Source organism: Protopterus annectens, chromosome 12.part0 (assembly GCF_019279795.1).
Source record: "Protopterus annectens isolate FY-2018-M chromosome 12.part0, PAN1.0, whole genome shotgun sequence".
In the NCBI taxonomy this organism is placed as follows: Eukaryota; Metazoa; Chordata; order Ceratodontiformes; family Protopteridae; genus Protopterus; species Protopterus annectens.
In genome coordinates this window covers 542,828,886-542,849,732 of record NC_056746.1, presented here as the reverse complement: position 1 = coordinate 542,849,732, position 20,847 = coordinate 542,828,886, and the positions used below count along the sequence as shown (strand labels likewise).

Sequence of the window (20,847 nt, the reverse complement as noted above, 5' to 3'; positions counted from 1 at the left end):
CCCTGTAACTATGTCATCAATAAAACACACTTAAAGGTTGATTCACTAGTCAGAGATCTGGGAACTCATGTATGTAATAACCTAGCCTTCGACCAACATGTGTCCAAGGTAGTAAGAAAATCTTTCTATGCTGTTCAACTTATAGGCAAAGGCATGGCATCTCGGTCCAGAAAGGTCATCTTACCACTGTTCTTGGCCCTCATCACGTCCATCATAGAATATAATGCTCTATTCTGTATGTACCTGACCAGACACATGCAGCAACTGGAATATCCACAAAGGTTCATTAAAAAAAAGAATACAGAGAGTAAACACAATGTCATACACTCTTTACTCAGTATCGCAGAGACTTCTGAGTGGTGATGTTTGCCTGGCATAGCAGGTATACCTGGACCCTGTTTTGATGAATCGTTTGCATATCTTCGAAACAAACAGCATAAGAACTGCTAAACTAAATTACTTAAATTTTGCTTGCAACATAAAGGGGACATTTTGGAAAGAGAGATGTTTCTCTGAGAATTCCCCTTCTCTGGAACAGGCTCCTCATTCATGTGAAGCTAAGTTCCTCCATATCCCTATTTATGTGCAACTCGGATCTGTGGATAGGTAATTGGAAATTCACTGCTGGTCTGGATCCTATGTCTCTGATAGACAGAGGTAGTCAGTAAATCACTCCAAACAAATCAAATATAAATCAAATTTGTGTTTCACATTTGAGTTACGTGGCTAGGCTTTTAAGGGCCCTAGTGGAGGTAGTCAGTAAATCACTCTGAACAAATCAAATATATGTCAAATTTGTGTTTCACATATGAGTTACATGGCTAGGCTTTTAAGGGCCCTAGTGGAGGTAGTCAGTAAATCACTCCAAACAAATCAAATATAAATCAAATTTGTGTTTCATGTTTGAGTTACATGGCTTGGCTTTTAAATGCCCTAGTGGTCATTAGCTTGGTATACCTTTGAAGCTATAAATGATATTCAGAACCCATTTTTCTGAAGCAATCTGTTACCAAAGAGAAAAACAAAGAGATTAAGACTTTCTGGAAGAAAATTGGGTCCCAGGGTGGGAGTGTGCCACAAGGTTTTGTGAATAGTCAGTCAGACAAATTGGACTGTCCTTGGATTGGGAAGATTAGAGACTTCTTTTAGGAACTCCCTTGACATTCCTTCTTAAACATCTGTTTACCTGTATTCCGTTGAGACTGTTTTATTCTGTTTTCTACCAAAAATGGAAGAGTATAAAAATCCATTGAACAATTTGGAAAAGGAGAGCTGAAAAATCTTAAAAAGATTCCCTGAATCAGCTTTCCCCTTTCATCTCACTATTTGATCACCTCTGTAGCAGAGGAATCAAACACTAAATCTCTTTCAAGGGAGAATTCAAACTGACATTTTTAACATCATCAGGAAGGTTTTAAGAATGCCCCCATGCGAACCTCCTTAAAACAGTACCGGTGGCCATAGCCCTGGAAGAAGTATCAAGAGTCATACAATACTTTGCAAACAATGAATAATGACCTGTGCAAAAAAAAAAAAAAAAAACTAAGTTAATTTAAACAGATTTTTCCTCACAGTAAGAAACTGCAGATAAATCAACCCTCATACTTTCACAATTTGTCAGAGCAAGCTTTAACATATGAACCTGACAATTCAAAGTTCTAAAAAACAACAAAGTTGCAGCAGTATACACCTTTTCCCATACCTATCAATAATTTTCTCATCCTTGTCAGGAAGAGTTGGATTGGAATTAGCTAAGTGCTAACCAGCAATGGTATCAACAAAGACTACAGCTGTGCGCCAGGTTTGGTAACAGTGTATAAAAAGACTGAGGAATTTGATACATCCTATCTGCAGTTTTAGGGTCACCTGGGTGACTAACAGGGGGAACGGCAGGCAATAACACACATACACATCCTCTAAAGCAGACAGAGCAGGAGGACGGTGTATAGGTTCGTGAAAATCCTTCTGCAAAACTAATAGTATTTTCTGAAGGACTGAGAAACTTCACTGTTGTCCCACTGAAATCATTGATGCATTCTAGCAATAGTCTCAGAGAAAAAGAAACCCTCAAAGGGAGAATAAGAAAATGAGCTCTCCTCTGAGGCTGAATTAGAAATCTGAGGAAAAACAAGATTTCATCCCTGCATTTTCCTGTTCAGAATCTTGCATCTCTTCAGAAAAAGAAGATTCCCTCTTTCTTTGACCAGAAACTGCTTTACAAGAAGGATCAGTAGTCTGAATTAAACCTTAGCCAGACCAAGTAAATTACTCCTGTTTAAAGAAAATTGAGGAGGAGTAGATACATGCTTGGTTTCCTGTTTCTTTTTGAAAGGAAAAATTATGTGAACTGCGTTACTACTGGTGGCAGCTGCTCCCCCAAAGATGGGCTCAACATTTTGGCACAGCAAGCAAACCTTTCCTGTTCTCTCACCCAAGACTGACAAGAGTAGCTCTACCTTGCTCACTGAGGGGACTCCAACAGCTGCAAAGGACATGGCTAACTCCTGGGCCATGGTGGCTGAGGGTGCTGCACCAGAGGGATCTGGAGTAAAAGACAAGTGGTCTGAGCTGCAACAAATGGCCACAACAGAGTCACCCACCTGCAGTTCAGACAAAATGGTAGCCTGCTGTAGTAGCAAAGGCTATTAGTTAACATTTTCTTTTTGTGGCTGGAAGTAGGGCTGACTGTGGCTCTTTACTGGGGAAGACAAGCAGATAATGCTGGTAAAACTAGCAGTCCACAAAAGTTATTTATTTTATTTCATTGTATTTATTTATTTATTTATTTATTTTGACATTTTAAGGGGATCCAGTATCTGTCTGCTTGGGATGACATGATTGGCAGACCTTGATGCTTTGCCAGAGATGGTCTGTATCTGTCACCCCTGGGTTTCTGTGTACTGGCTAAGGCTCTTGCCACTCCTATAGTGCCTTTTTTAGGTGGTGTTCCAAAGACCAAGTTACCACCGTAATAGCTATAAATAAATACAATCTGAGGGTCATGCTGCTCAATGCTAGAAGTCTAAATCTCAAGATGCACTCTCTCGAAGCACTCCTCAAAACAGAGAACATCGATATTTGTGCTGTAATGGAGACCTGGTTTAAAGCGGCAGAAAGCAACCCTGTGCTACCAGGCTATAACTCATTCCATACCTTTCGGCCCTGAAACATGGACCGAAGCTTCAAAGGTGGTGGTATCTCCATATTCATAAAGGATATGCACACCTCCAGACTAGTAACCCAGCATAACTCATATGAAATACTTCAGGTGCAACTAACATTGGGTAAGACAGCGATCCAGGTCATAGCCTGCTATAGGTCCTCAACCATGTCTCTAGACACTCACTCCATGTTCGTAAGCACCCTGGAATCTGTCAAGGTCCATCCCAACACTCTCATACTAGGAGACTTCAACTACCCCTCCATCAACTGGAAAAACTACTCGAGCACCAATACACTGGCCCAACACTTCCTGGAATTCATCAATTTCAATGCCCTGGACCAGCTCATTATGACCCCTACTAGGGGAAGCAACATACTTGACCTGGTTATTACTAACATGGGCAACCGTTTCTCTACACCAATAGTCAATCCCTCCCTGGTCAGATCCGACCATAAACTAATCACCATGGAAATCCACATCTCACCCACACCCCCCGCAAAGGCAACCACCTTGAAAAACTTTTTCAAAGCAGACTTTGGACTCCTAAAAGCAGAGATGGCTAACTTCATGGCACCCATGCCAATGCAAAGTAGCTGCATGACTGCCAAATCATACACCAATGCACTGTACAAACATGTACATAAATGCATGGAACTAGACATACCCAACAGAACCAAGATGCTCTCCTCCATAAAAAGGAAACCAACCTGGTGGTCCCCTGCCATTAATAAACTCTACAACAGAAGGAAGAAAATGTTGCACAAAAAGGTGAAGTCCAAAGACTGGAAAATCTCCCTTATTAGCCTCAACAAAAAGTTGAGATCCCTCATAAAATCCTCCAAAGCCAGCTATGATGGCAGAATTGCAGCAGACACAAAAACAATCACAAAGCCTTCTATAGTAATATCAAGAACCTCCACTGCAGTACCCAGATTTGCTCTGAGTTACTGCACAGTGGTACCTCCTATAGTGAGCCAACAGATATTGCCAACATACTGGCTGACAGATTCAGCGCCAACTTTACCCCTTTCTCCCCCCTAAAGGACCAATCACAATACCGGAAGAATACCAGGCACCCAGCATTACTGAAGCACAGGTTAAAGCTGCATTGTCCAAGGCCAAGAATACAGCTTCCATGGGACCTGATAATATCCTTGGCTGTGTTCTACATGAACTATAAAGTGAACTGGCACCATATCTGTGTGCTCTGTTCAGTTACAGCCTCACCTCAGGCTTTGTCCCTACTGAATGGTGCAATACTACAGTCATCCCTCTCCATAAAGGGGGAGCGACTACAGACCCTGGGAATTATCTCCCATTAGCCTGATGGGTCTTATATGTAAAGCTATGGAGAGCATCATCGTGGACCTGATTAACAAAGATACAGGAAATCTCCAAATCTCCAAACTCTAGACCCCATGCAATATGACATTGTGAAAGGGAGATCATGCCTGCTCACCCTGTTTAACCTCTTTGAGTCAGTCACTGGGACTGTGGATGAAGGTAAGGCAGTGCATACAGCCTACCTCAATCTGGCCAAGGCCTTTGATACCATTCCTGACTCGGGAATTATTGAAAAATTCACAAGACTAGGCATCAACCCCTATATCACTAGGTGGGTTGCAAATTTGCTCACGGATAGAACACACAGTGTGAAAGTAGCAGAATCCAAGTCAGACTGCCGACCAGTCACAAGTGGACTCCCACAGGGATCAGTCCTAGGTCCTGTCCTGTTCAGCATCTACTTCTTAGAAGTTCAGGCCAACACAAAGGGACTCTGGCTGACCAAGTTCGCAGATGACTGCAAGCTGGGAGTCATTATTAACTCCCCAAGTGATGCAGACATCCTACAGATAGGCCTCACCGAGACCAATGACTGATGTCAAAACCATGGCCTTATGTTTAATGCCAAAAAATGTGTCATCATACTCTCTGGTAAAAACTCAGTTCCCACTATTTACCACATCGATGGGAGCCCACTGAATACTGAAGGGGTTATAAGAGATCTGGGGATGCAGGTTGACAGCAACCTCTCCTTCAACCACCACGTTGCTGCTGTGGTCAGAACGTCCTTCTATGTGGCACATTTTATTACCATGGGTTTTGCATCCAGGAAGAAAGAGGTCATCATCTCTCTCCACTCTTTCCTCATTGGACCAATCATCGAGGATAATGCCCCATTTGGCATGTACCTCACTAGACACCTGCAAGAGGTGGAGAGGCCACAGAAGTACCTCATGAAGAGAATCCTAGGCATTAAACACATGTCCTACACAGACAGACTCAAAAGACTCCAGCTATTCTCTGTCTCATATCACCTACGTAGAGGTGATCTCTGCTTAACTTACAAAGCCATGTCTGACCCAGCTCTGTTAGAAATGCTACAGCTAAAGAAATCCCAATTCCTCTGCACCACATGCTCCAGAGACTTCAGTCTCATTATCACAATCAACAGAACATGCTGGAGGGACAGGTTCCTCACCCAGACACTGCCCATGCTCTGGAATAGACTTCCCATACATGTCAAGCAGAGCATCTCACTGTCCCTCTTCAATAGAAATCTTGATGAGTGGATGGGTAATAGAAAGTTCACCATGGGGATCACTCCAGTGGCTCTACTTGATAGAGGCACTGGGAACTAACATCGGATGACATGATGCCAGGGCACTTCTATGTGCTAGGCTTGTAAAGGCTCCAGGGCCATTAGCCTAGTACACACCTATGACAGAAAAATCACATTAAAATCTTTTTCAAACAGTATGCCAGCCTCACCAAATAAAAAAATAAATACAATTTCTCTGCAGAAAATACTGCTGCAGAGGAATGTGTCCTAACTCCCTTCCTCCCCTTGGCAGCCATTTGACCTCCATAGTCTCTGTCTTTGGGAGGTGCATACGCATTTCCTACCATGATCAACCTGCCACCCAAACAGTATAGTGCTTGCAGTGTACAACTCACCAGGCTGTTAATGCTGCTATTGTAGTGGGCTGAGACAACCTCTCTCCCCTCAGGAAAAGCCAGCCAGCATTGGTCACTCATTGCTATCCTCCACATGTTTCATTCCTCCAGGGCCTATGCCTCTAGTCAAACACAAGTTGTCTGAGGCACATTAAGGTATTTCTCCATCTGTACTGCAGGGAAGGATTCAGACTGACATTTACTTTTATGCCAGAACTGCATACATGCAGCATTTTGTGAAAACAGAATACTGTAGTCATATGTCATCCATGCTTAGAATACTGTCATGGTAAATTGTCATAGAATAGTGATACTGTAACAGTATGATTTATGTGATACTACAGCAAACTATGTTCTAATGTGGTCATAAAACGCTGTGTTGAACAGATGGCAAACCATGCTTTTATTCTATATATACTGTACTTTTACACGGCAAACATTTGATTTGTACTGCAACACTGCAATCAGTTAATTTCAATCATAGCTAGGATACCCACATGACAATGTGTTGTACTCGTGCACTTTTAAAAATGTACTGTGTGTATGTACTTTTTATTGTTATGTATATGATGTTGCATTTCATACTATCAGAGGAAGCACCTTCTCTGTCCTAAGAAGAACACGTTCATTAAATAAGACTCAAATTAATTTCCCCTCATATTGTGATGACTGTCTTAATGTTGTACAGAAAAGCTGATGACTGATAGAATGTTCTGCTTGTATTACAAGTTCTGATATGCAGACTGTGCCCATACATTGACATAAGGTGTGTTTGCGTATGTTACAGCCAACAACATCTGTTTCTATGGCGAGTGTTCTTATTACTGCACGACTGAACACGCATTGTGTGGAAAACCAGATCAGATAGAAGGTTCATTTGCAGCATTCCTTCCGGATATGTCCTTAGCAAAAAGAACAGCCTGGAGAAATCCATGGAGACGTTCATATCATAAGCGCAAAAAAGCTGAGTGAGTAAATTTTTCAACTTCCTTAAATGTTTAAGAATATATAGCATTCCCACAGATTTATTATATGTAACACACACATACCTCTCACATATCCATATATAAATACATACATACACACACACACACACACACACACACACATATATATATGTGTGTGTGTGTGTGTGTGTGTGTGTGTGTGTGTGTGTGTGTGTGTGTGTGTCTGTGTGTCTGTGTGAGTTTGCATATATTGTGTGTTGCATTTTATTTGTTACTTACCATCTTGGCATGAAGAATATGAAAATTTGTAGAACGCATAAGGTTTACACATTTGCACTCAAAGTAGAATCTTTTTGAGAAGCATGAGGCAACATTCTGATTTGTATTAGCGAAAAAAATCATCCTACATAGATGAATTCATTCTAGTAGGTAATGCAAACAACTGTAGGCCATTTAAAGGAGTCAATTTTGTGTATTTTGATCCCAGTACAACAAAAGTAAACATATTCAAGAAACAATGATGTGTGAAGTAACCTCCCTTCCCCAAGCCATCCTATGCAGGGCCCTTCATCTTGCCTGCACTTCTTAATTATTACAATTAACTCTCAGCACACATAACTTTGAGGAAGTTTTAAACACTACTGTTGGACACGGGTCATTTTTCTGGGCTTAGCTAATTATGATTCTCTAGATAATAGCTCAGAAGGAGAATAAAATAGCTACACAAGAAAAGAATCACAGTTGGCCAAGCCCAGTAAAATGACTTGGCAAAGTACAATCCATCATTTTTGTCTCTACAGATTTGCTGGACATCATTAGGAAATAAGTGTATCCCTGAAGGGAACCCAATTAAAAAGAAATGCAAGAAGTTAAAAAGCTAATAAAACCAACTCTGTTTTGAAAATACTGTTTTATTCTGCTGTATGCAAAGCTGAGGAGCATTTGAAGTTACAAAAATGTAAATTGTGAACACCTGAATTACACACCCACAAAGGTGGTAATTTTTCTGCATGTTTTTGCTTCTACCTTTTTAGTGTAGAGTAACTATTTAAGCAATTTATACAGAAGCAAAGGATGCGGAGGTTGCAATGGAGTGCAGACAAAATAGCAAGTAAATTGTCTTTCAAATTCCAGTTTCACAGATTGTGACATAAAAACTTAGTAAATAAAATTTGTTTTATTTTGTTGGGAGGGTGGCCTAATGGTTAAGGTGTTTGCATTACAAACACAAGGTGCAGGGTGTGAGTCGCACAAGGGATAATTGGCTAGGCTCACAAGGGCATTTAGCTTAGTACTAACCTATGAGCCTTAAATCAGAACCTTTATAGTAATGCATTCAGAGAGAAAAAAATGATTTTGACTCCAGGATACATTACCAGCTCTTTCTGCTTATACTAGTTCATTAAAATGCTTCTTCTGTATTATGCATGTATATATATTACCTTGTGCACACACATGATCAAAATTAACAGCTGCCTCTGTCCCCTTTGGTGGTTGGAAGCAAGACATCTTTCATTAACCTTGCGGGAAAATTATTATATCCAACCATGTATTTTGAGAAGGGAAGACAATGTCACTGTGGGGACATTTTTAATTTTTCTTTCTTTATGCAGTGACATATTAATTATTTCAAGCTATTAAAGCAACTTTCATGGAACAATTCAAAGACATAATAATGGCTTTCAGGGCAGATTGAAATTTTTCAACACCGTTTACATATGTAAAAATATGCAGACTCCCCAACACCACACAAAGCATCCTATGCATATCTGATACATATTTTGATTACATGCAGCATTACTTTATGTCTTGTTGTCTTGTAGTTATGAGTAGTTTGCTACAACAACCACAGCCATATAATTTACTGATTATCTGGGCACAGAAAAGAAAAAACTAACAAAGCTCATGTCAGTGTGACCATTTGTTAAACTACTCAGTGGTATGCAGTAATATTCGCACGCATGCAGGCAAACTTAAAAGTTTTTTTTTTCTTTCACATGAAATATAAGTGAAAGGATGAGTTTCTCTACACTAACGTGTATGAATGATCATCCAGTCAGCCAGACGAAGGTAGTACACTGGGACCTATTAGCGGTTAACAGCATTTTGGGGTCAGTAGTAGGGAATGTTTAGAGCCTGATGACGGTGCTGCTCCATCCTTTACACAAAGAACTTATTGATAGCAGCCGATTTTGTGGTCTTCTTTTTGAACAATATGGGACTGTTGCATGGTCTGTTAAATGAGACATAAGTGCCTTTACCTTTAAAACCCAAACAGAAGCACACTCCAGCTTCTGCTCTCCACCACTGCACATGGAAGCAAACTAGTCTTTTGTTTACAGATCTAGCCTTGCAGCAATCACTGCAAAAGAGGCAAGGCTGCTGAATGGCATTAAAAGATTAAACTTCATCCTGAATCCCAGCTATTCTTGCTGTATCTTGCCACCTGCTTTACATGATCATTTGTGTCTTCTAACAGTTATATTTCCAAGCAAAATATTATGTGAATTTATGTGCTAAGTCAACAACCCTGAGATTGTAAGTTTGCATTTGAGTACCCGTTTCTCGAATCCTATTAATTGACTGACGATACCTTGATTCACATTCTGCTCGGGGTCAGCAGCAATTTAATAAAAAAGCCTTTCCCCCTACACATCCCAAACTGGGGACTTAGCTCTCTTACCCATGATCTCTAAATATTTTGCCTCTAAGGTCAAACAAACTCAGATAAAGCATATTTAACAATGGAATCTAAGTATCTGAATCTCCTACAGTTGAATAAACAAAGAAGCATTTAGCAGTGACCAGATGAGGTACACGCTGATTAATTCCTGTCATGCAGATGGCAAACATCTCTCTCTCTCTCTCTCTCTCTCTCTCTATCTATAGCTCACTCTCTCTGTATGTATGTATATATATATATATATATATATATATATATATATATATATATATATATATATATATATATATATATATATATATATATATACATGTATAATATATGTGTGTGCTTATATCTGTGTATACAATATATGTAGTGCATGTAGAGCAGTGATTACGCTCTAAAATCAGAAAAAAAACTGTAAAGTTCTTCTGCAGTGCAAGACCCAACTATAACAGCATTCCAAAGGTGCATAACAGTGGTAACACACCTCTTAAACAATGTTATAGCTGAGTCTCATGGAAGAGATGTTTCTTCACTCTGAACCATCCTTGAACATCTTGGCTCATCTATCCACAAAAGTTTATAGACATCAGTCTGTAAGTAACTTATTTAAATTACAGCAATATTTAAATCTGTCCCTGAACTTTTCCTGCAATTATATTTACTTGTTATCTATGTAACATCATTCTCTAAGTGCTTTACTGACTTGCAAAGCTGGTAAGTTTTTTTTTTGTAATTGGTAGTACATATAGCAGGTAAAACACAGCTGATTGTCTTTTGTACAGAACTTCTGCTGCACAGTGTTTTACTTTGGGAGGCTAGGATGGGGATAATGTAACTCAGTGGGCAGTATCTTGGAAGGAATTGAGGTAGAGAATTGAAGAAGGGATGGGGGATTGTATAAGGTGGAAAGGAAAGAGTAGAGGTAATTTTGGAATAGATTAGCAAGATATTTCATACGGTTTTGCTTAGCCTACACCTTAGTGATTAGAAGGATACAAGTTTGAGAGGCTGCAGCCAACATGCTAGGTAAGTAAGCTGACCTGCTGAGAGCAGAGTAGATAGTTTATTAATTTGTCTTGGTATGGGTTTGGTAGCCTAGCTGTTGGGGGGGGGGGTCTTTGGGCCAGAGTTCTGCAGCCTCCATTTTCTTTTCCCTGAAGCCAAGAAAATGCTGCTTTCTTGCTGTTGTCAAGTCCATTAGTGTTCGGCCATGGCTCACTATGTGTTTGAGTTGGCTGGAGTGGTTTTCTAATGTGGGTTTTCCCAATGTGGCACTCATCTTGTACTGGTTTGGGAGCCGGTTGACCTGTGGGTGGCTGTTTTAGGCTTGTTTCAACTCCTCGGCTTGCTGTCTACCTCTTTCAGGTATAGGTTAATTGGTTTGTGAGTGCTATGATGCTGAGTAATTTGTGCTTTTGGCAGGCTTTCCATGTTTGCTGACAGTTTGTAGCTACCAGACATTGTCTGTCTTACCTCTTCACTGGACAGAGTTTTGCAAAATGTCCTGTTTTTTGCTTCAGGTAGTGATCTGATCATAGTAAACATGGTTGCTGGCAAATCATTGAGGATCGATTTCAGTGGCATACTTTTGAGGCAAGACTTCATACACTTCTGAAAGCAAATGCTGACTAAAACCTGCTATTTTATGAACTTGCTGAGCTATAAGAAAATTGTTCAAATGTATCTCTATTTTGCCCAACCCCCTTGCTGTTTTGCATTTTTCGTTTAGATGCTTATGCTAAAAGGTTTAGAGCTTGCTATGCATGGAGAGTGTTGTGCTGTTTATATATTAAGATGATTGTAATAGAAAATTTGTTGCTGGTGCAGGCATTTGCTGGGCTTGTAGTTCTTGCAGGTCAGTTCTTAAGTGGTTTGTTTTTGTGCCCGCTTCTCTGCTTTTTCCAGTTTATGATGGCTTTCAGAATAGTTGTCAACTATCTAGGCCCAAGATGTAGAACGCTGCCTCTCAAAATGTGAAGCAAATGGGAAAGATGTGGGACACATACTAAATGCTTTCTTGATAGCTCATAGGATGATTACAAAGTGTTATTTCATATTTATAAAATGTTTTTACTGAATGGGATGATTCAGTATTAATTACCATGGAATATTTCTATTTCATCTATATTGAAACAGCGAATGAAAGAATATTAAAGATGCTGGCTCAGATTAAAAGGCTGTTGATATGATATAAATCAACATATAGTTTTGTTTATTGTTATTTCTAGGCATCCATGTGATAAAGCTTTTTTATAAATGTACAAATATAAATAGTTGGAAGGGTATAAAGTTTTTATTATAAGTTGCTATCATCAGACTTTTATATGTATTTAATTACAAGAAATTACGTAAATGGGTTGGTTATATAAGTGGTGTAAGTGACTATGTTCTACGACTCTGATGATGCCTAGTAAGGTGAAAGCACTTGTCGTGGTAGCTAGACTGTATAGATTTTAATTTTTAATGTTTGTTTTATAAAGAAATAAATTGTGTCTGCACTGTTCTAGTTGTGTGCATGGAGGTTTTTACAGTTTTAATTATTTCAACGCCTTTTTTTTTTTTTTGTGGTTACCATGGATATTAGTTTGAAATACTTAACACTGAATTTGTGACAGGCCCTTTCAATGTGGAACATGAGGAAAATTGATTTTTTTACACTTAAAATCTGGAACATTCCTTATGACAAGGTACAAGTGTGAGGCATGGCTTTCAGCACTCTTTCTTACAGGGTTTATTTTATGTGCTGAGTTTTTGGAGCACAGGCTTTTTCTGTTCTTTGGCATGATTCTTGAAGTTGAGCACTTGGCAAGTGTCTATTTTTGGTGTTATAGTCTGCTTCTTAGCAAAATAGCATGCAAACGATCCAAGTCACTGGGTGATGGTTTATATTTTTATTACAGATGTGATGTACTGCTAGAAATGCATGCTAACACAAACACATAATTTTGCCTGCAGTCATGTTTATGGTATCTATAGTTATTTTCTGTCTCAGTTGAGGCCTTTGTCCCCCCTATTATTTCCTTTATTCACATTTACTAACTTTTGGTCCACTTTTTTATGGTAACAGGTTGTATGGTATGCATCCTTTCACTGATGATATATAAAATGTTTGGTGGTTCTGAAGACATGTTTAGGTTAGCGTTATGGTGTTACTTCAGCAGAGTGATATGGGGGTGGGGTGCTTTTCACCTTTGGCTGCACTTGTAAAACAGTAAGCTGATTTTGTGTTGTAAGCAGGGATTATCTCGCTTTTATTAGTGATGTTTCTCAAACTTCTTCAGATTTTGGCTTTGAATGATGTCCCTGCCTGCCTGTGGTATGGCAGGTTTGTTTCATGATATCTGATTCACGCTGATTTTTGGGAAGCTGTTAGAGGTGCATAATATGCTGTTGCATAGTGATGTGCAGTAGCAGCCCACCATCCAAAGCCAAGTCATGGAGAAGGGCCTCCAGCTGAAGCAGACTAAGGCTACTTAAGTGGAAAGAAGAGGAATGCTGACTGTCAACCAGGAGGTCAGAGGTTGCCCAGTGTCAGGAGTGTGAGATCTTTGGCACAGAAGTATGACAAGCACTTATTTGTTTCATGGAGAGTCCATACATGGGAGCCTGCTGAGTCTACCACAGGGCTAATTATCTGGGAAGGCTTCATGTAATCATGCAGCTACTGTTTTATCGGGTTTGGAGGAGGTTGATATTGAACAGGATATCAGGTTAGGGTTTTTTGTTTTTACAGGAATTGAGTCAGAGAGATTGGGCTAGATTGCAACATCTAACAGGGCTTACTGAAGGGATGTGCATGGGAGACAGGCTGATGTTAGAGAATTACACAGGTGATGATGTAGGCCTACCTATGCACCAGTTAAGAATGTCATCAGGACTCTTGTACTCAGATCCTTCTCAGACACAAGAGGTGCTTGATTTCACAAGAGTTCAAGTGCCATTCCCCAGAGAATCAGATTTGGTTATAATGCCTCATATACTTTTGTCAGTTAAGGAGAAGATTTGTCAATGAGACATTGGGCTGCTGGATGCCAATAGCACACAGATCTTGGTTGAGGAGTAATCCCCATGGGTACAGATTTGACCACTGCTCTAGCAGCAGTTAAGAAGAAGAGGTTAGGCAGATACAGACCTGGAACTAGGGACCACTGGGTGCTGGGTTTTGTTTATTTTATGGCAGTGATATTGGAGAAGGGTTATACACAAGCTCTGCCAATATTAGAGTATTTTATTACAATTTGAAAGGCTAGGCGGCTTAAAGGGAGTAGTGCCTGGACGCAGTATAACCAGTGCTTCAGGACACTTAAATTGGTGGATGTCACTGAGATGAGAAAAGAGACATAGATACTTGGCTCAGCACTATAGTAGATAGGCCCGGCAGTCTGTTATGAGGAAGGAGACAATGAGGTTAAAGATGGCATTTTCTTTAATGTGGAAAATATTCATGGCCAAGTTGTTGGTTTATGCATTCCTGCTCAATCTGTGGGGATGTTCATCCAACAATGGCATGTTGGAATGTGGACAATATAGGTACTGCCATGCAGCATTGTTTGGCAAGGGAGGTGGAATAAGTGCTTCGATGAAGTGGGGTAGGGGAAATGTTCACTTCTTCAGGGGTCAATCATTTTTTTACAGCCAAATGGACAGGCAGCCCACCCATTCCCCCACTAAGCCACATATATATTGGCATCTCTGTTGGCAGAATACTAAAGCAGCAGAAAGATCGACAACAGGTTTTGCAGTAGGTTTTGTTTGAAGTCTCAAGTTACAAGTAACTCAGTGGTGCCAAGGAATTTGAAACCAGTAAGTGCCAGAGTGGAGATGGCAGCAGCTTTATTTGGGAAGGAAATATCAGCAGTAAGGGTCATAGGTCCATTTGCCACCCCCCCCCCGTTTGATCAGTTTCATGTTTCTTCATTAGGGTTGGTCCTCAAAAAGACAGAGGGTGAATTTTAGTTAATTCATCATTTGTCATTCCCAGGAGGGAGATCAGTCAGTGATCATATTAATAAAGAAGATGCTGAGGTATAGTATGCATTTCTGGATGATGCAATTTACATCATTAGAATATTTACAGACCCTTGGCTAATTAAGCTGGACATCAAGGAGGTCTTCGGTTTGCTACCCATTAAGCAAGAAGACTGGCCATGGTTAGACATGTGCTTGTGAGGTAGGTTCTAATTTTCCACTGCATTGCCAGTGGGGTTTGTAGTATCTTGTGTGACTTGTGAAAAGGTCAGCACAACTGTGAAATGACTGTGATAGCAATGTGTCCCAATGCAGCAAGCTGTTCATTATCTTAATGATTTTCTGTTGATTGGTGAAAGTCAGAAGGAAGCAAACACAGCAAAACAAATATTTCTGCATTTGTGTTCCAAGTTAGGAGAGCCATTAGCTCAAGGTAAGGTGGAAGGCCTTTTAAAAAATTTGATATTTTGGGCTTGAAGGTTGAGGCTGTCAAGAGATTTATTTTGTTAACATCTGGAAAAAACTGAATAGCCGAAGGAGCACCTTCTTGCTTTTGTGGGAAAGAGTAAAGTAAGAGTGGAAAAGGTTATGGGTTTTGTTAAATTTCTCCTGTAGAGCTATTGATGCAGGCAGAGCTTTTACCAGATCTCTGGCCAACTTGTTCAAGGGGGAGTCTGGCATAAACATCATTGGGTTAAGGTATCTAGCATGGTTAAGTAATGTGCTGCTTTATGGTTATGATTTCTTGAATGTTTTAGTGGTATCTCCTTTTGGCAAGAAGATTAGGTTACATTTACGGACTAACACATCTGGAAGTGTACGTATGGTGGTAGTCTTTCAAGATCAATATTTTTCTGCAGAATGGCCTTGTGATTAACCACAGAAATGGAAGAAGGATATAGTCTTCTTAGAGATGATGCCCATTTGGGCAGCTTTGGTGATGTGGCAGTATCATCTAATCAACAGGAAAACAGTCTTTCATTTGGATAATGTGGCAGTTGTGCAGGTGCTGGCTAGGAAATCGACTAGATCTGTTTTGCTTCAATTCTTGTTGCAGAAGTTAGTTTTGTTTTCATTGAATAATAATCATTCCTCTTTTTGCTGAACATGTACCAGGTAAATTAAATTTTCTGTCTGATAATTTGTCTCATTTCCAGTTTGACAGTTTTCATCAGATGGCTCCCAAGACGGCGTCCTCGGTGGTGTCATTTCTGAACGTGTAGCAGATTGGCAGCCTGTAGTGGGTTGACTGCTTTTCCAGTCATGGTCTAGAACTACAAGAAAGGCTTATCATGCAGCTATTTCAACTGTTATGAATTTTAGATACCAGCTTCCATTGCACTGCAAGAGGTTATCTGTTCAATTGGTTTGTCAAAACCTGGTGTATAAGTGGTGTTTAGGAGAAGCAGTTCACACTATAGGAGTGCAAATGGCAGCTCTTGGTGCAACGGTAAAGCTCTTAGGTTTGCAGAATGTGACCAAGTCTTGGTTAATTTTGCAACATTTGAAAGGTTGGGAGAAAATGAAGGCTGTGGGTATAATAAAAAAATAACACTAGGTGAGTTGTAATTAAGGGTGGTTTTGGCAAGTTTTAGGTGGGTAGTGTGTATATGGAGAGAGCGTCTTTTGTAGTCACTTTTAGCTGTATTTTTATATGTAGGGGCACTTACGATTATTGAACTGCTGAGCTTGTCCTGGAATGATGTTTACATTACTCGGTCAGAAGTTATAGTTTGGTTGTGAGGGACCAGGGACCTCAGGCAGTGTTGCATGTGAGGCAAGAAAAGTTATGTCCAGTGAATTGTGTAGGGTTATGGTCTGATTTGTGAGGTCATGAAAGGGGGGGGCATTTTCCAGAACAGTGCTGGTTACAGTGGGGCAGTTTATTCATATGGTTTGTAAATCATGGGTGTGCCAGTGTTTGAAAGCAGATCATTTTTCTAATCAGTCTTTTCAGATTGGGGGGGCTTTTGATGTGGCATTGAAAGGATCTTCAACTGAAGTAATTAACAGAGTAGGGCATTGGACATCATATGCATTTTTAGCATATGTTAGATAGGTTGGTTACATTTTTGGTCATTGCGTTAATATGTATTTTCCTGTTTTATAGGGTACTAAGTTGCTTAATTTCTCTGATCATTATGTTTACTATCTGTTTTGATTGCCTTACAGGGTACAGCAGAATTCCTATTATCAGATACTTTTTTGTTTACTGGGTAATGAAATGATCAATCTTCATGGCAGCAAGTTAGGCCTTGACCCAATGACATGGGAAGTGATTTGGAAGTGTTTTAGAGGTATGATATGTCAGCACTTGGTTCAGAAGGTGATGACTGGGTAACTGATTGGCACCAATGTTAGGATTAGTTGTTGTTCACACAGGAGTGAATGATTTGGAGGTGGTCCTTATAATGAAATTATTGGCACTAATCATCTGTGATTTGATGTTGCTGAAGCAACATTTTCCTGGTATTCTGTTTGTTTGTTCTGAGATCATCCCAAGGTTGGTGTGGCAGCATGTTAAGAGTTTCAGAGGGATTGATGTAGCCCGGCATTTTTTGAATCTAGTTTCATGGACAGCTTGGCTGCTTGTTTTGAGGACTTTGTCACATTTTAATTTTCAGATAGGGACTCTTTTTGATATTGGTCAAATGGAGTTCACTTGAGCAATATAGGGACTGATTTATTTAATGTTAATATCTCATTATTTCTTCAGGATATGACGGATAGGTTAGAAGCTTAGGGTCCTAGGAAGAAAGGGGGGGAACAGCCTGTGGTAGCAGACTGGTGGACTTTAGTGGGGTTTGTATGGGAGACCCCTCTAGTCCCCCATTGGATTATGATAAATGGAGTGGGCAGTGGCACACTACTGAGACTGGCATGGGTTACTACAGCGAGAGGATGCTGAATGGTGTCATTCTAATCAGAATGAGTAGCTCAACACTACCCTTCATGTGTCTTACCTAATCACAGATGTTTTGTGTTCAGGAAAGTATGTTGCAAATATTACCGCTTTTTCAACAAGTTATGCCATATGCTGATTTACTGTTTGAACTTGGAATAAACTGGTTGCACTGGCTTTTCAGTGTCATTATTTGAGATTGCAGGAGTAGATGTACTTCTCAACCTCTAAGCGTAAGAAATCTGGTAAAAATTAAAAATAAACTGGGGTAAAGAACCAAAGTCAATGACAAATTTTAAATATTGCTGTTAGAAAGTTTGTAGAATACTAGGTTTTTGCATTAGCGTGCATTTTCTGAAGGACAGGAATTATGAAACACAAATATATCATTTACTTACTGACTTCAATCCTCGATGATTTGCAGGAAAACCACAAATTACATGAGGAATAGACCAAAAGCATGAATGAAAAATCTAGACATTCTTGGAAATTCTGGACAGTTGAGAAGTATGATTTCAGTATATGTTCACAAGCGATAACAGTACTAGTACTCTAGTATATATTTTTCTGCATGTCCTTAAATTCTACCTGGCTGAGCCTTTACTGATTAGTTGTTTACTCGCTAATGTAATGACTCCTTAATCTTCTTAATATTCTGGGAATATAAGGATGAGATTTCTAGGTTGTTGTTTGATCATTTAGTGAAGTCTGACCTTTTCTGAACTCATGGCACACCAGATCTGTCCATCAGCAATTGTTTCATAAAAATCTTGCAAATTCATGTTCATTATTTCAGTACTGCTGTCTGTCTATCTTGGCCTCTACTACCCTTTCTTATTTTGCCTTCAATCTTTCCCTGTAATCAGTGTCTTCTCTAGTGAATCCTACATTCACATTACATGACCAAAGAATTTGAGCTTCAATTTTACATAATCAGATTTTCCAGTGAGCAGCATAGCTTTATTTCCATAATTGCTGATGGACTAATCTTTTTTTCAGTCCTCAGAATTCTTAAAAATGTTCTACAACACCACAATTCAAATGCATTAATTTTCCAGCATGTGGCCTTACTTATAGACCAACTCTCACAGCTCTGTGTTAATTCTGGGAAAACCATAGTTTTGTTTTTAAGGCCTTTTGTTGACAATATGATGTTGTTGCTCTTTAAAATCAAAGCCAGAATTGCTGTAACATCTCTTGCAAGGAGCATTATCTTTTAGATTTACTGCTACAATCAGCATCCAGAGAGATCTTTAAGACAAGAAAAATTAAATCTGTCAATACCTCCAGTTCTCTCCCATTTATTTGCAAAGAATCAATCAAACCAGATATCATAATTCTTACTTTTTTGATGTTTTGTTTGAACCAGCTTTTGCACTTTTACTTTTCTTTACTTTCACCCATCATAGTGGTATCATAGGTTCATAGGTTCATAGGTTGGTACTAGGCTATCAGCCCTAGGGCCTATACAAGCCTAGCCATAACAATTTCCTGGATATTTCTTCCCACAGTATTTACTCCCCTCGACCCCTGTCTACCAGGGTGACTGACGTGATCCCTGAGGTGAATTTCCTATCTCCCATCCAATCATCAAGTTTCCTTTTGAAGAGGGCCAAGGAGGCACTCTGCTTGACATGTATGGGCAGTCTATCCCAAAGTATGGGGAGTCTCTGGGTCAGGAACCTATCCCTCCAGCATGTTGTATTCATTGTGATGACAAGATTTAGATCCCTGGAGCGTGTGGCTCTGAGGGATTGGGATTTCTTTAAGTGGAGCATGTCCAACAGCTCAGGGTATGACATGGCCATGTATGTTAAGCAGAGTTCACCTCTGAGTAGACGATATGCCACAGAGTATAGCTGAAGTTTTTTTAGATGGTCATAGAGCATTTGCTTTAGGCCTGTGATTCTTTAAGTGAGGTATTTCTGCGGCCTTTCCAGCTGTTGCAGATGCCTTGTGAGGTACATGCCAAATGGGGCATTGTACTCTATAATGAGTAATGAGGGATGAGTACAGTGGGACAATGACCTCCTTTTTTCTGGATGAAAAGCCCTTAGTGATGAGGTGTGCCACATAGAAGGATTTCCTGATTGTTGTGGTGATGTGGTTATCGAAGGTGAGACCACTGTCCTCCTGTATCCCCAAGTCTCTCATTACACTTTCGGTGTTTAGTGTACTGCCACCTATGTGGTAATTCATGGGTACATGTTTTTTTCCAAAAGGGAATAACTATACATTTCTTGGCATTAAGCTTGAGCCCATGGCTCTGGCACCAAGCATCTGTTTCGGTAAGGCCCTTTTGTAGAATATCCACATCATTTGGGGATTTGATAATGACTCCCAGTTTGTAGTCATCTGCAAACTCTGTTAGCCAGAGTCCCTTAGCGTTGGCCTGTACTTCAGAGAAGTAGATGTCAATCAATAGCAGTCCCAGGACTGAACCCTAAGGTACTCCACTTGTCACTTGTCTGGAGCTGGATTTGGAGTCAGCTTCTTTTACAGTCTGGGTTCTGTCAGTAAGCCAGTTGGCAATCAATAGAGTGATGTAGGGATTTATGCCCAGCTTAGTAAGTTTTTCTGTGATTCCAGAGTGGGGATGGTGTTGAAGGCTTTGGCAAGGCCCAGATAGGCTGTGTGGACCACCTTACCCTAGTCCACAGCTCTGGAGACTGATTCAAAAAAGTCAATCAGGTTCTGGAGACAAGATCAGCCCTTCACGAACCCAAACTGGGTGGGGTCCAGTGTTTGAAGGTTGCCAATGTCTTTGTTTATAAGTTCAATGATAATGCGTTCCATACCCTTGCAGATCAGGCTCGTCAGACTGATGGGACGGCAGTTCCCAGGATCCAAGATGGATCTGCCCTTGTGGAGTGGGATAACTGTAGCTGTGCTCCCCTCAGTGGACCCAAAGCCTGAGGTGAGCCTATGATTAAACATGACACTTAGGGGAGGTGCCAGTTCATTTTGTAGTTCATGTAGTACACAGCCAGGGATGTCATCTGGTCCCATGGATTCTGTATTCTTAGCTTTGGAGAGTGCGGTTTCTACCTGTGTGGCCATGATTACTGGAATTTGACAATCTTTTGGTATTGAGATGGGCCCTTTAGGGGGTGAGAATATCCTTGGGATCAGTATATTTAATACCATTCTGTTGTAGCTCAGAGCAGATCTGAGCATTGCCATTTAGATTCTTGACATAACTATAGAATGCCTTGTGGATGTCTGTGTAGTTCATGTA

The 20,847-nt window shown here is 40.1% G+C and overlaps 1 protein-coding gene across 1 annotated transcript in view; it reads left to right on the top strand.

Annotated features, from left to right (window-relative positions):
• The window catches only part of FAM20C (FAM20C golgi associated secretory pathway kinase), a 585,432-nt gene that overhangs the window by 469,120 nt on the left and 95,465 nt on the right, over positions 1-20,847 (top strand). The window contains exon 6 of the mRNA XM_044089695.1: positions 6,909-7,089. Within this exon, the coding sequence (XP_043945630.1) occupies positions 6,909-7,089 (181 nt within the window). The remainder of the gene's footprint in view (positions 1-6,908; positions 7,090-20,847) is intronic.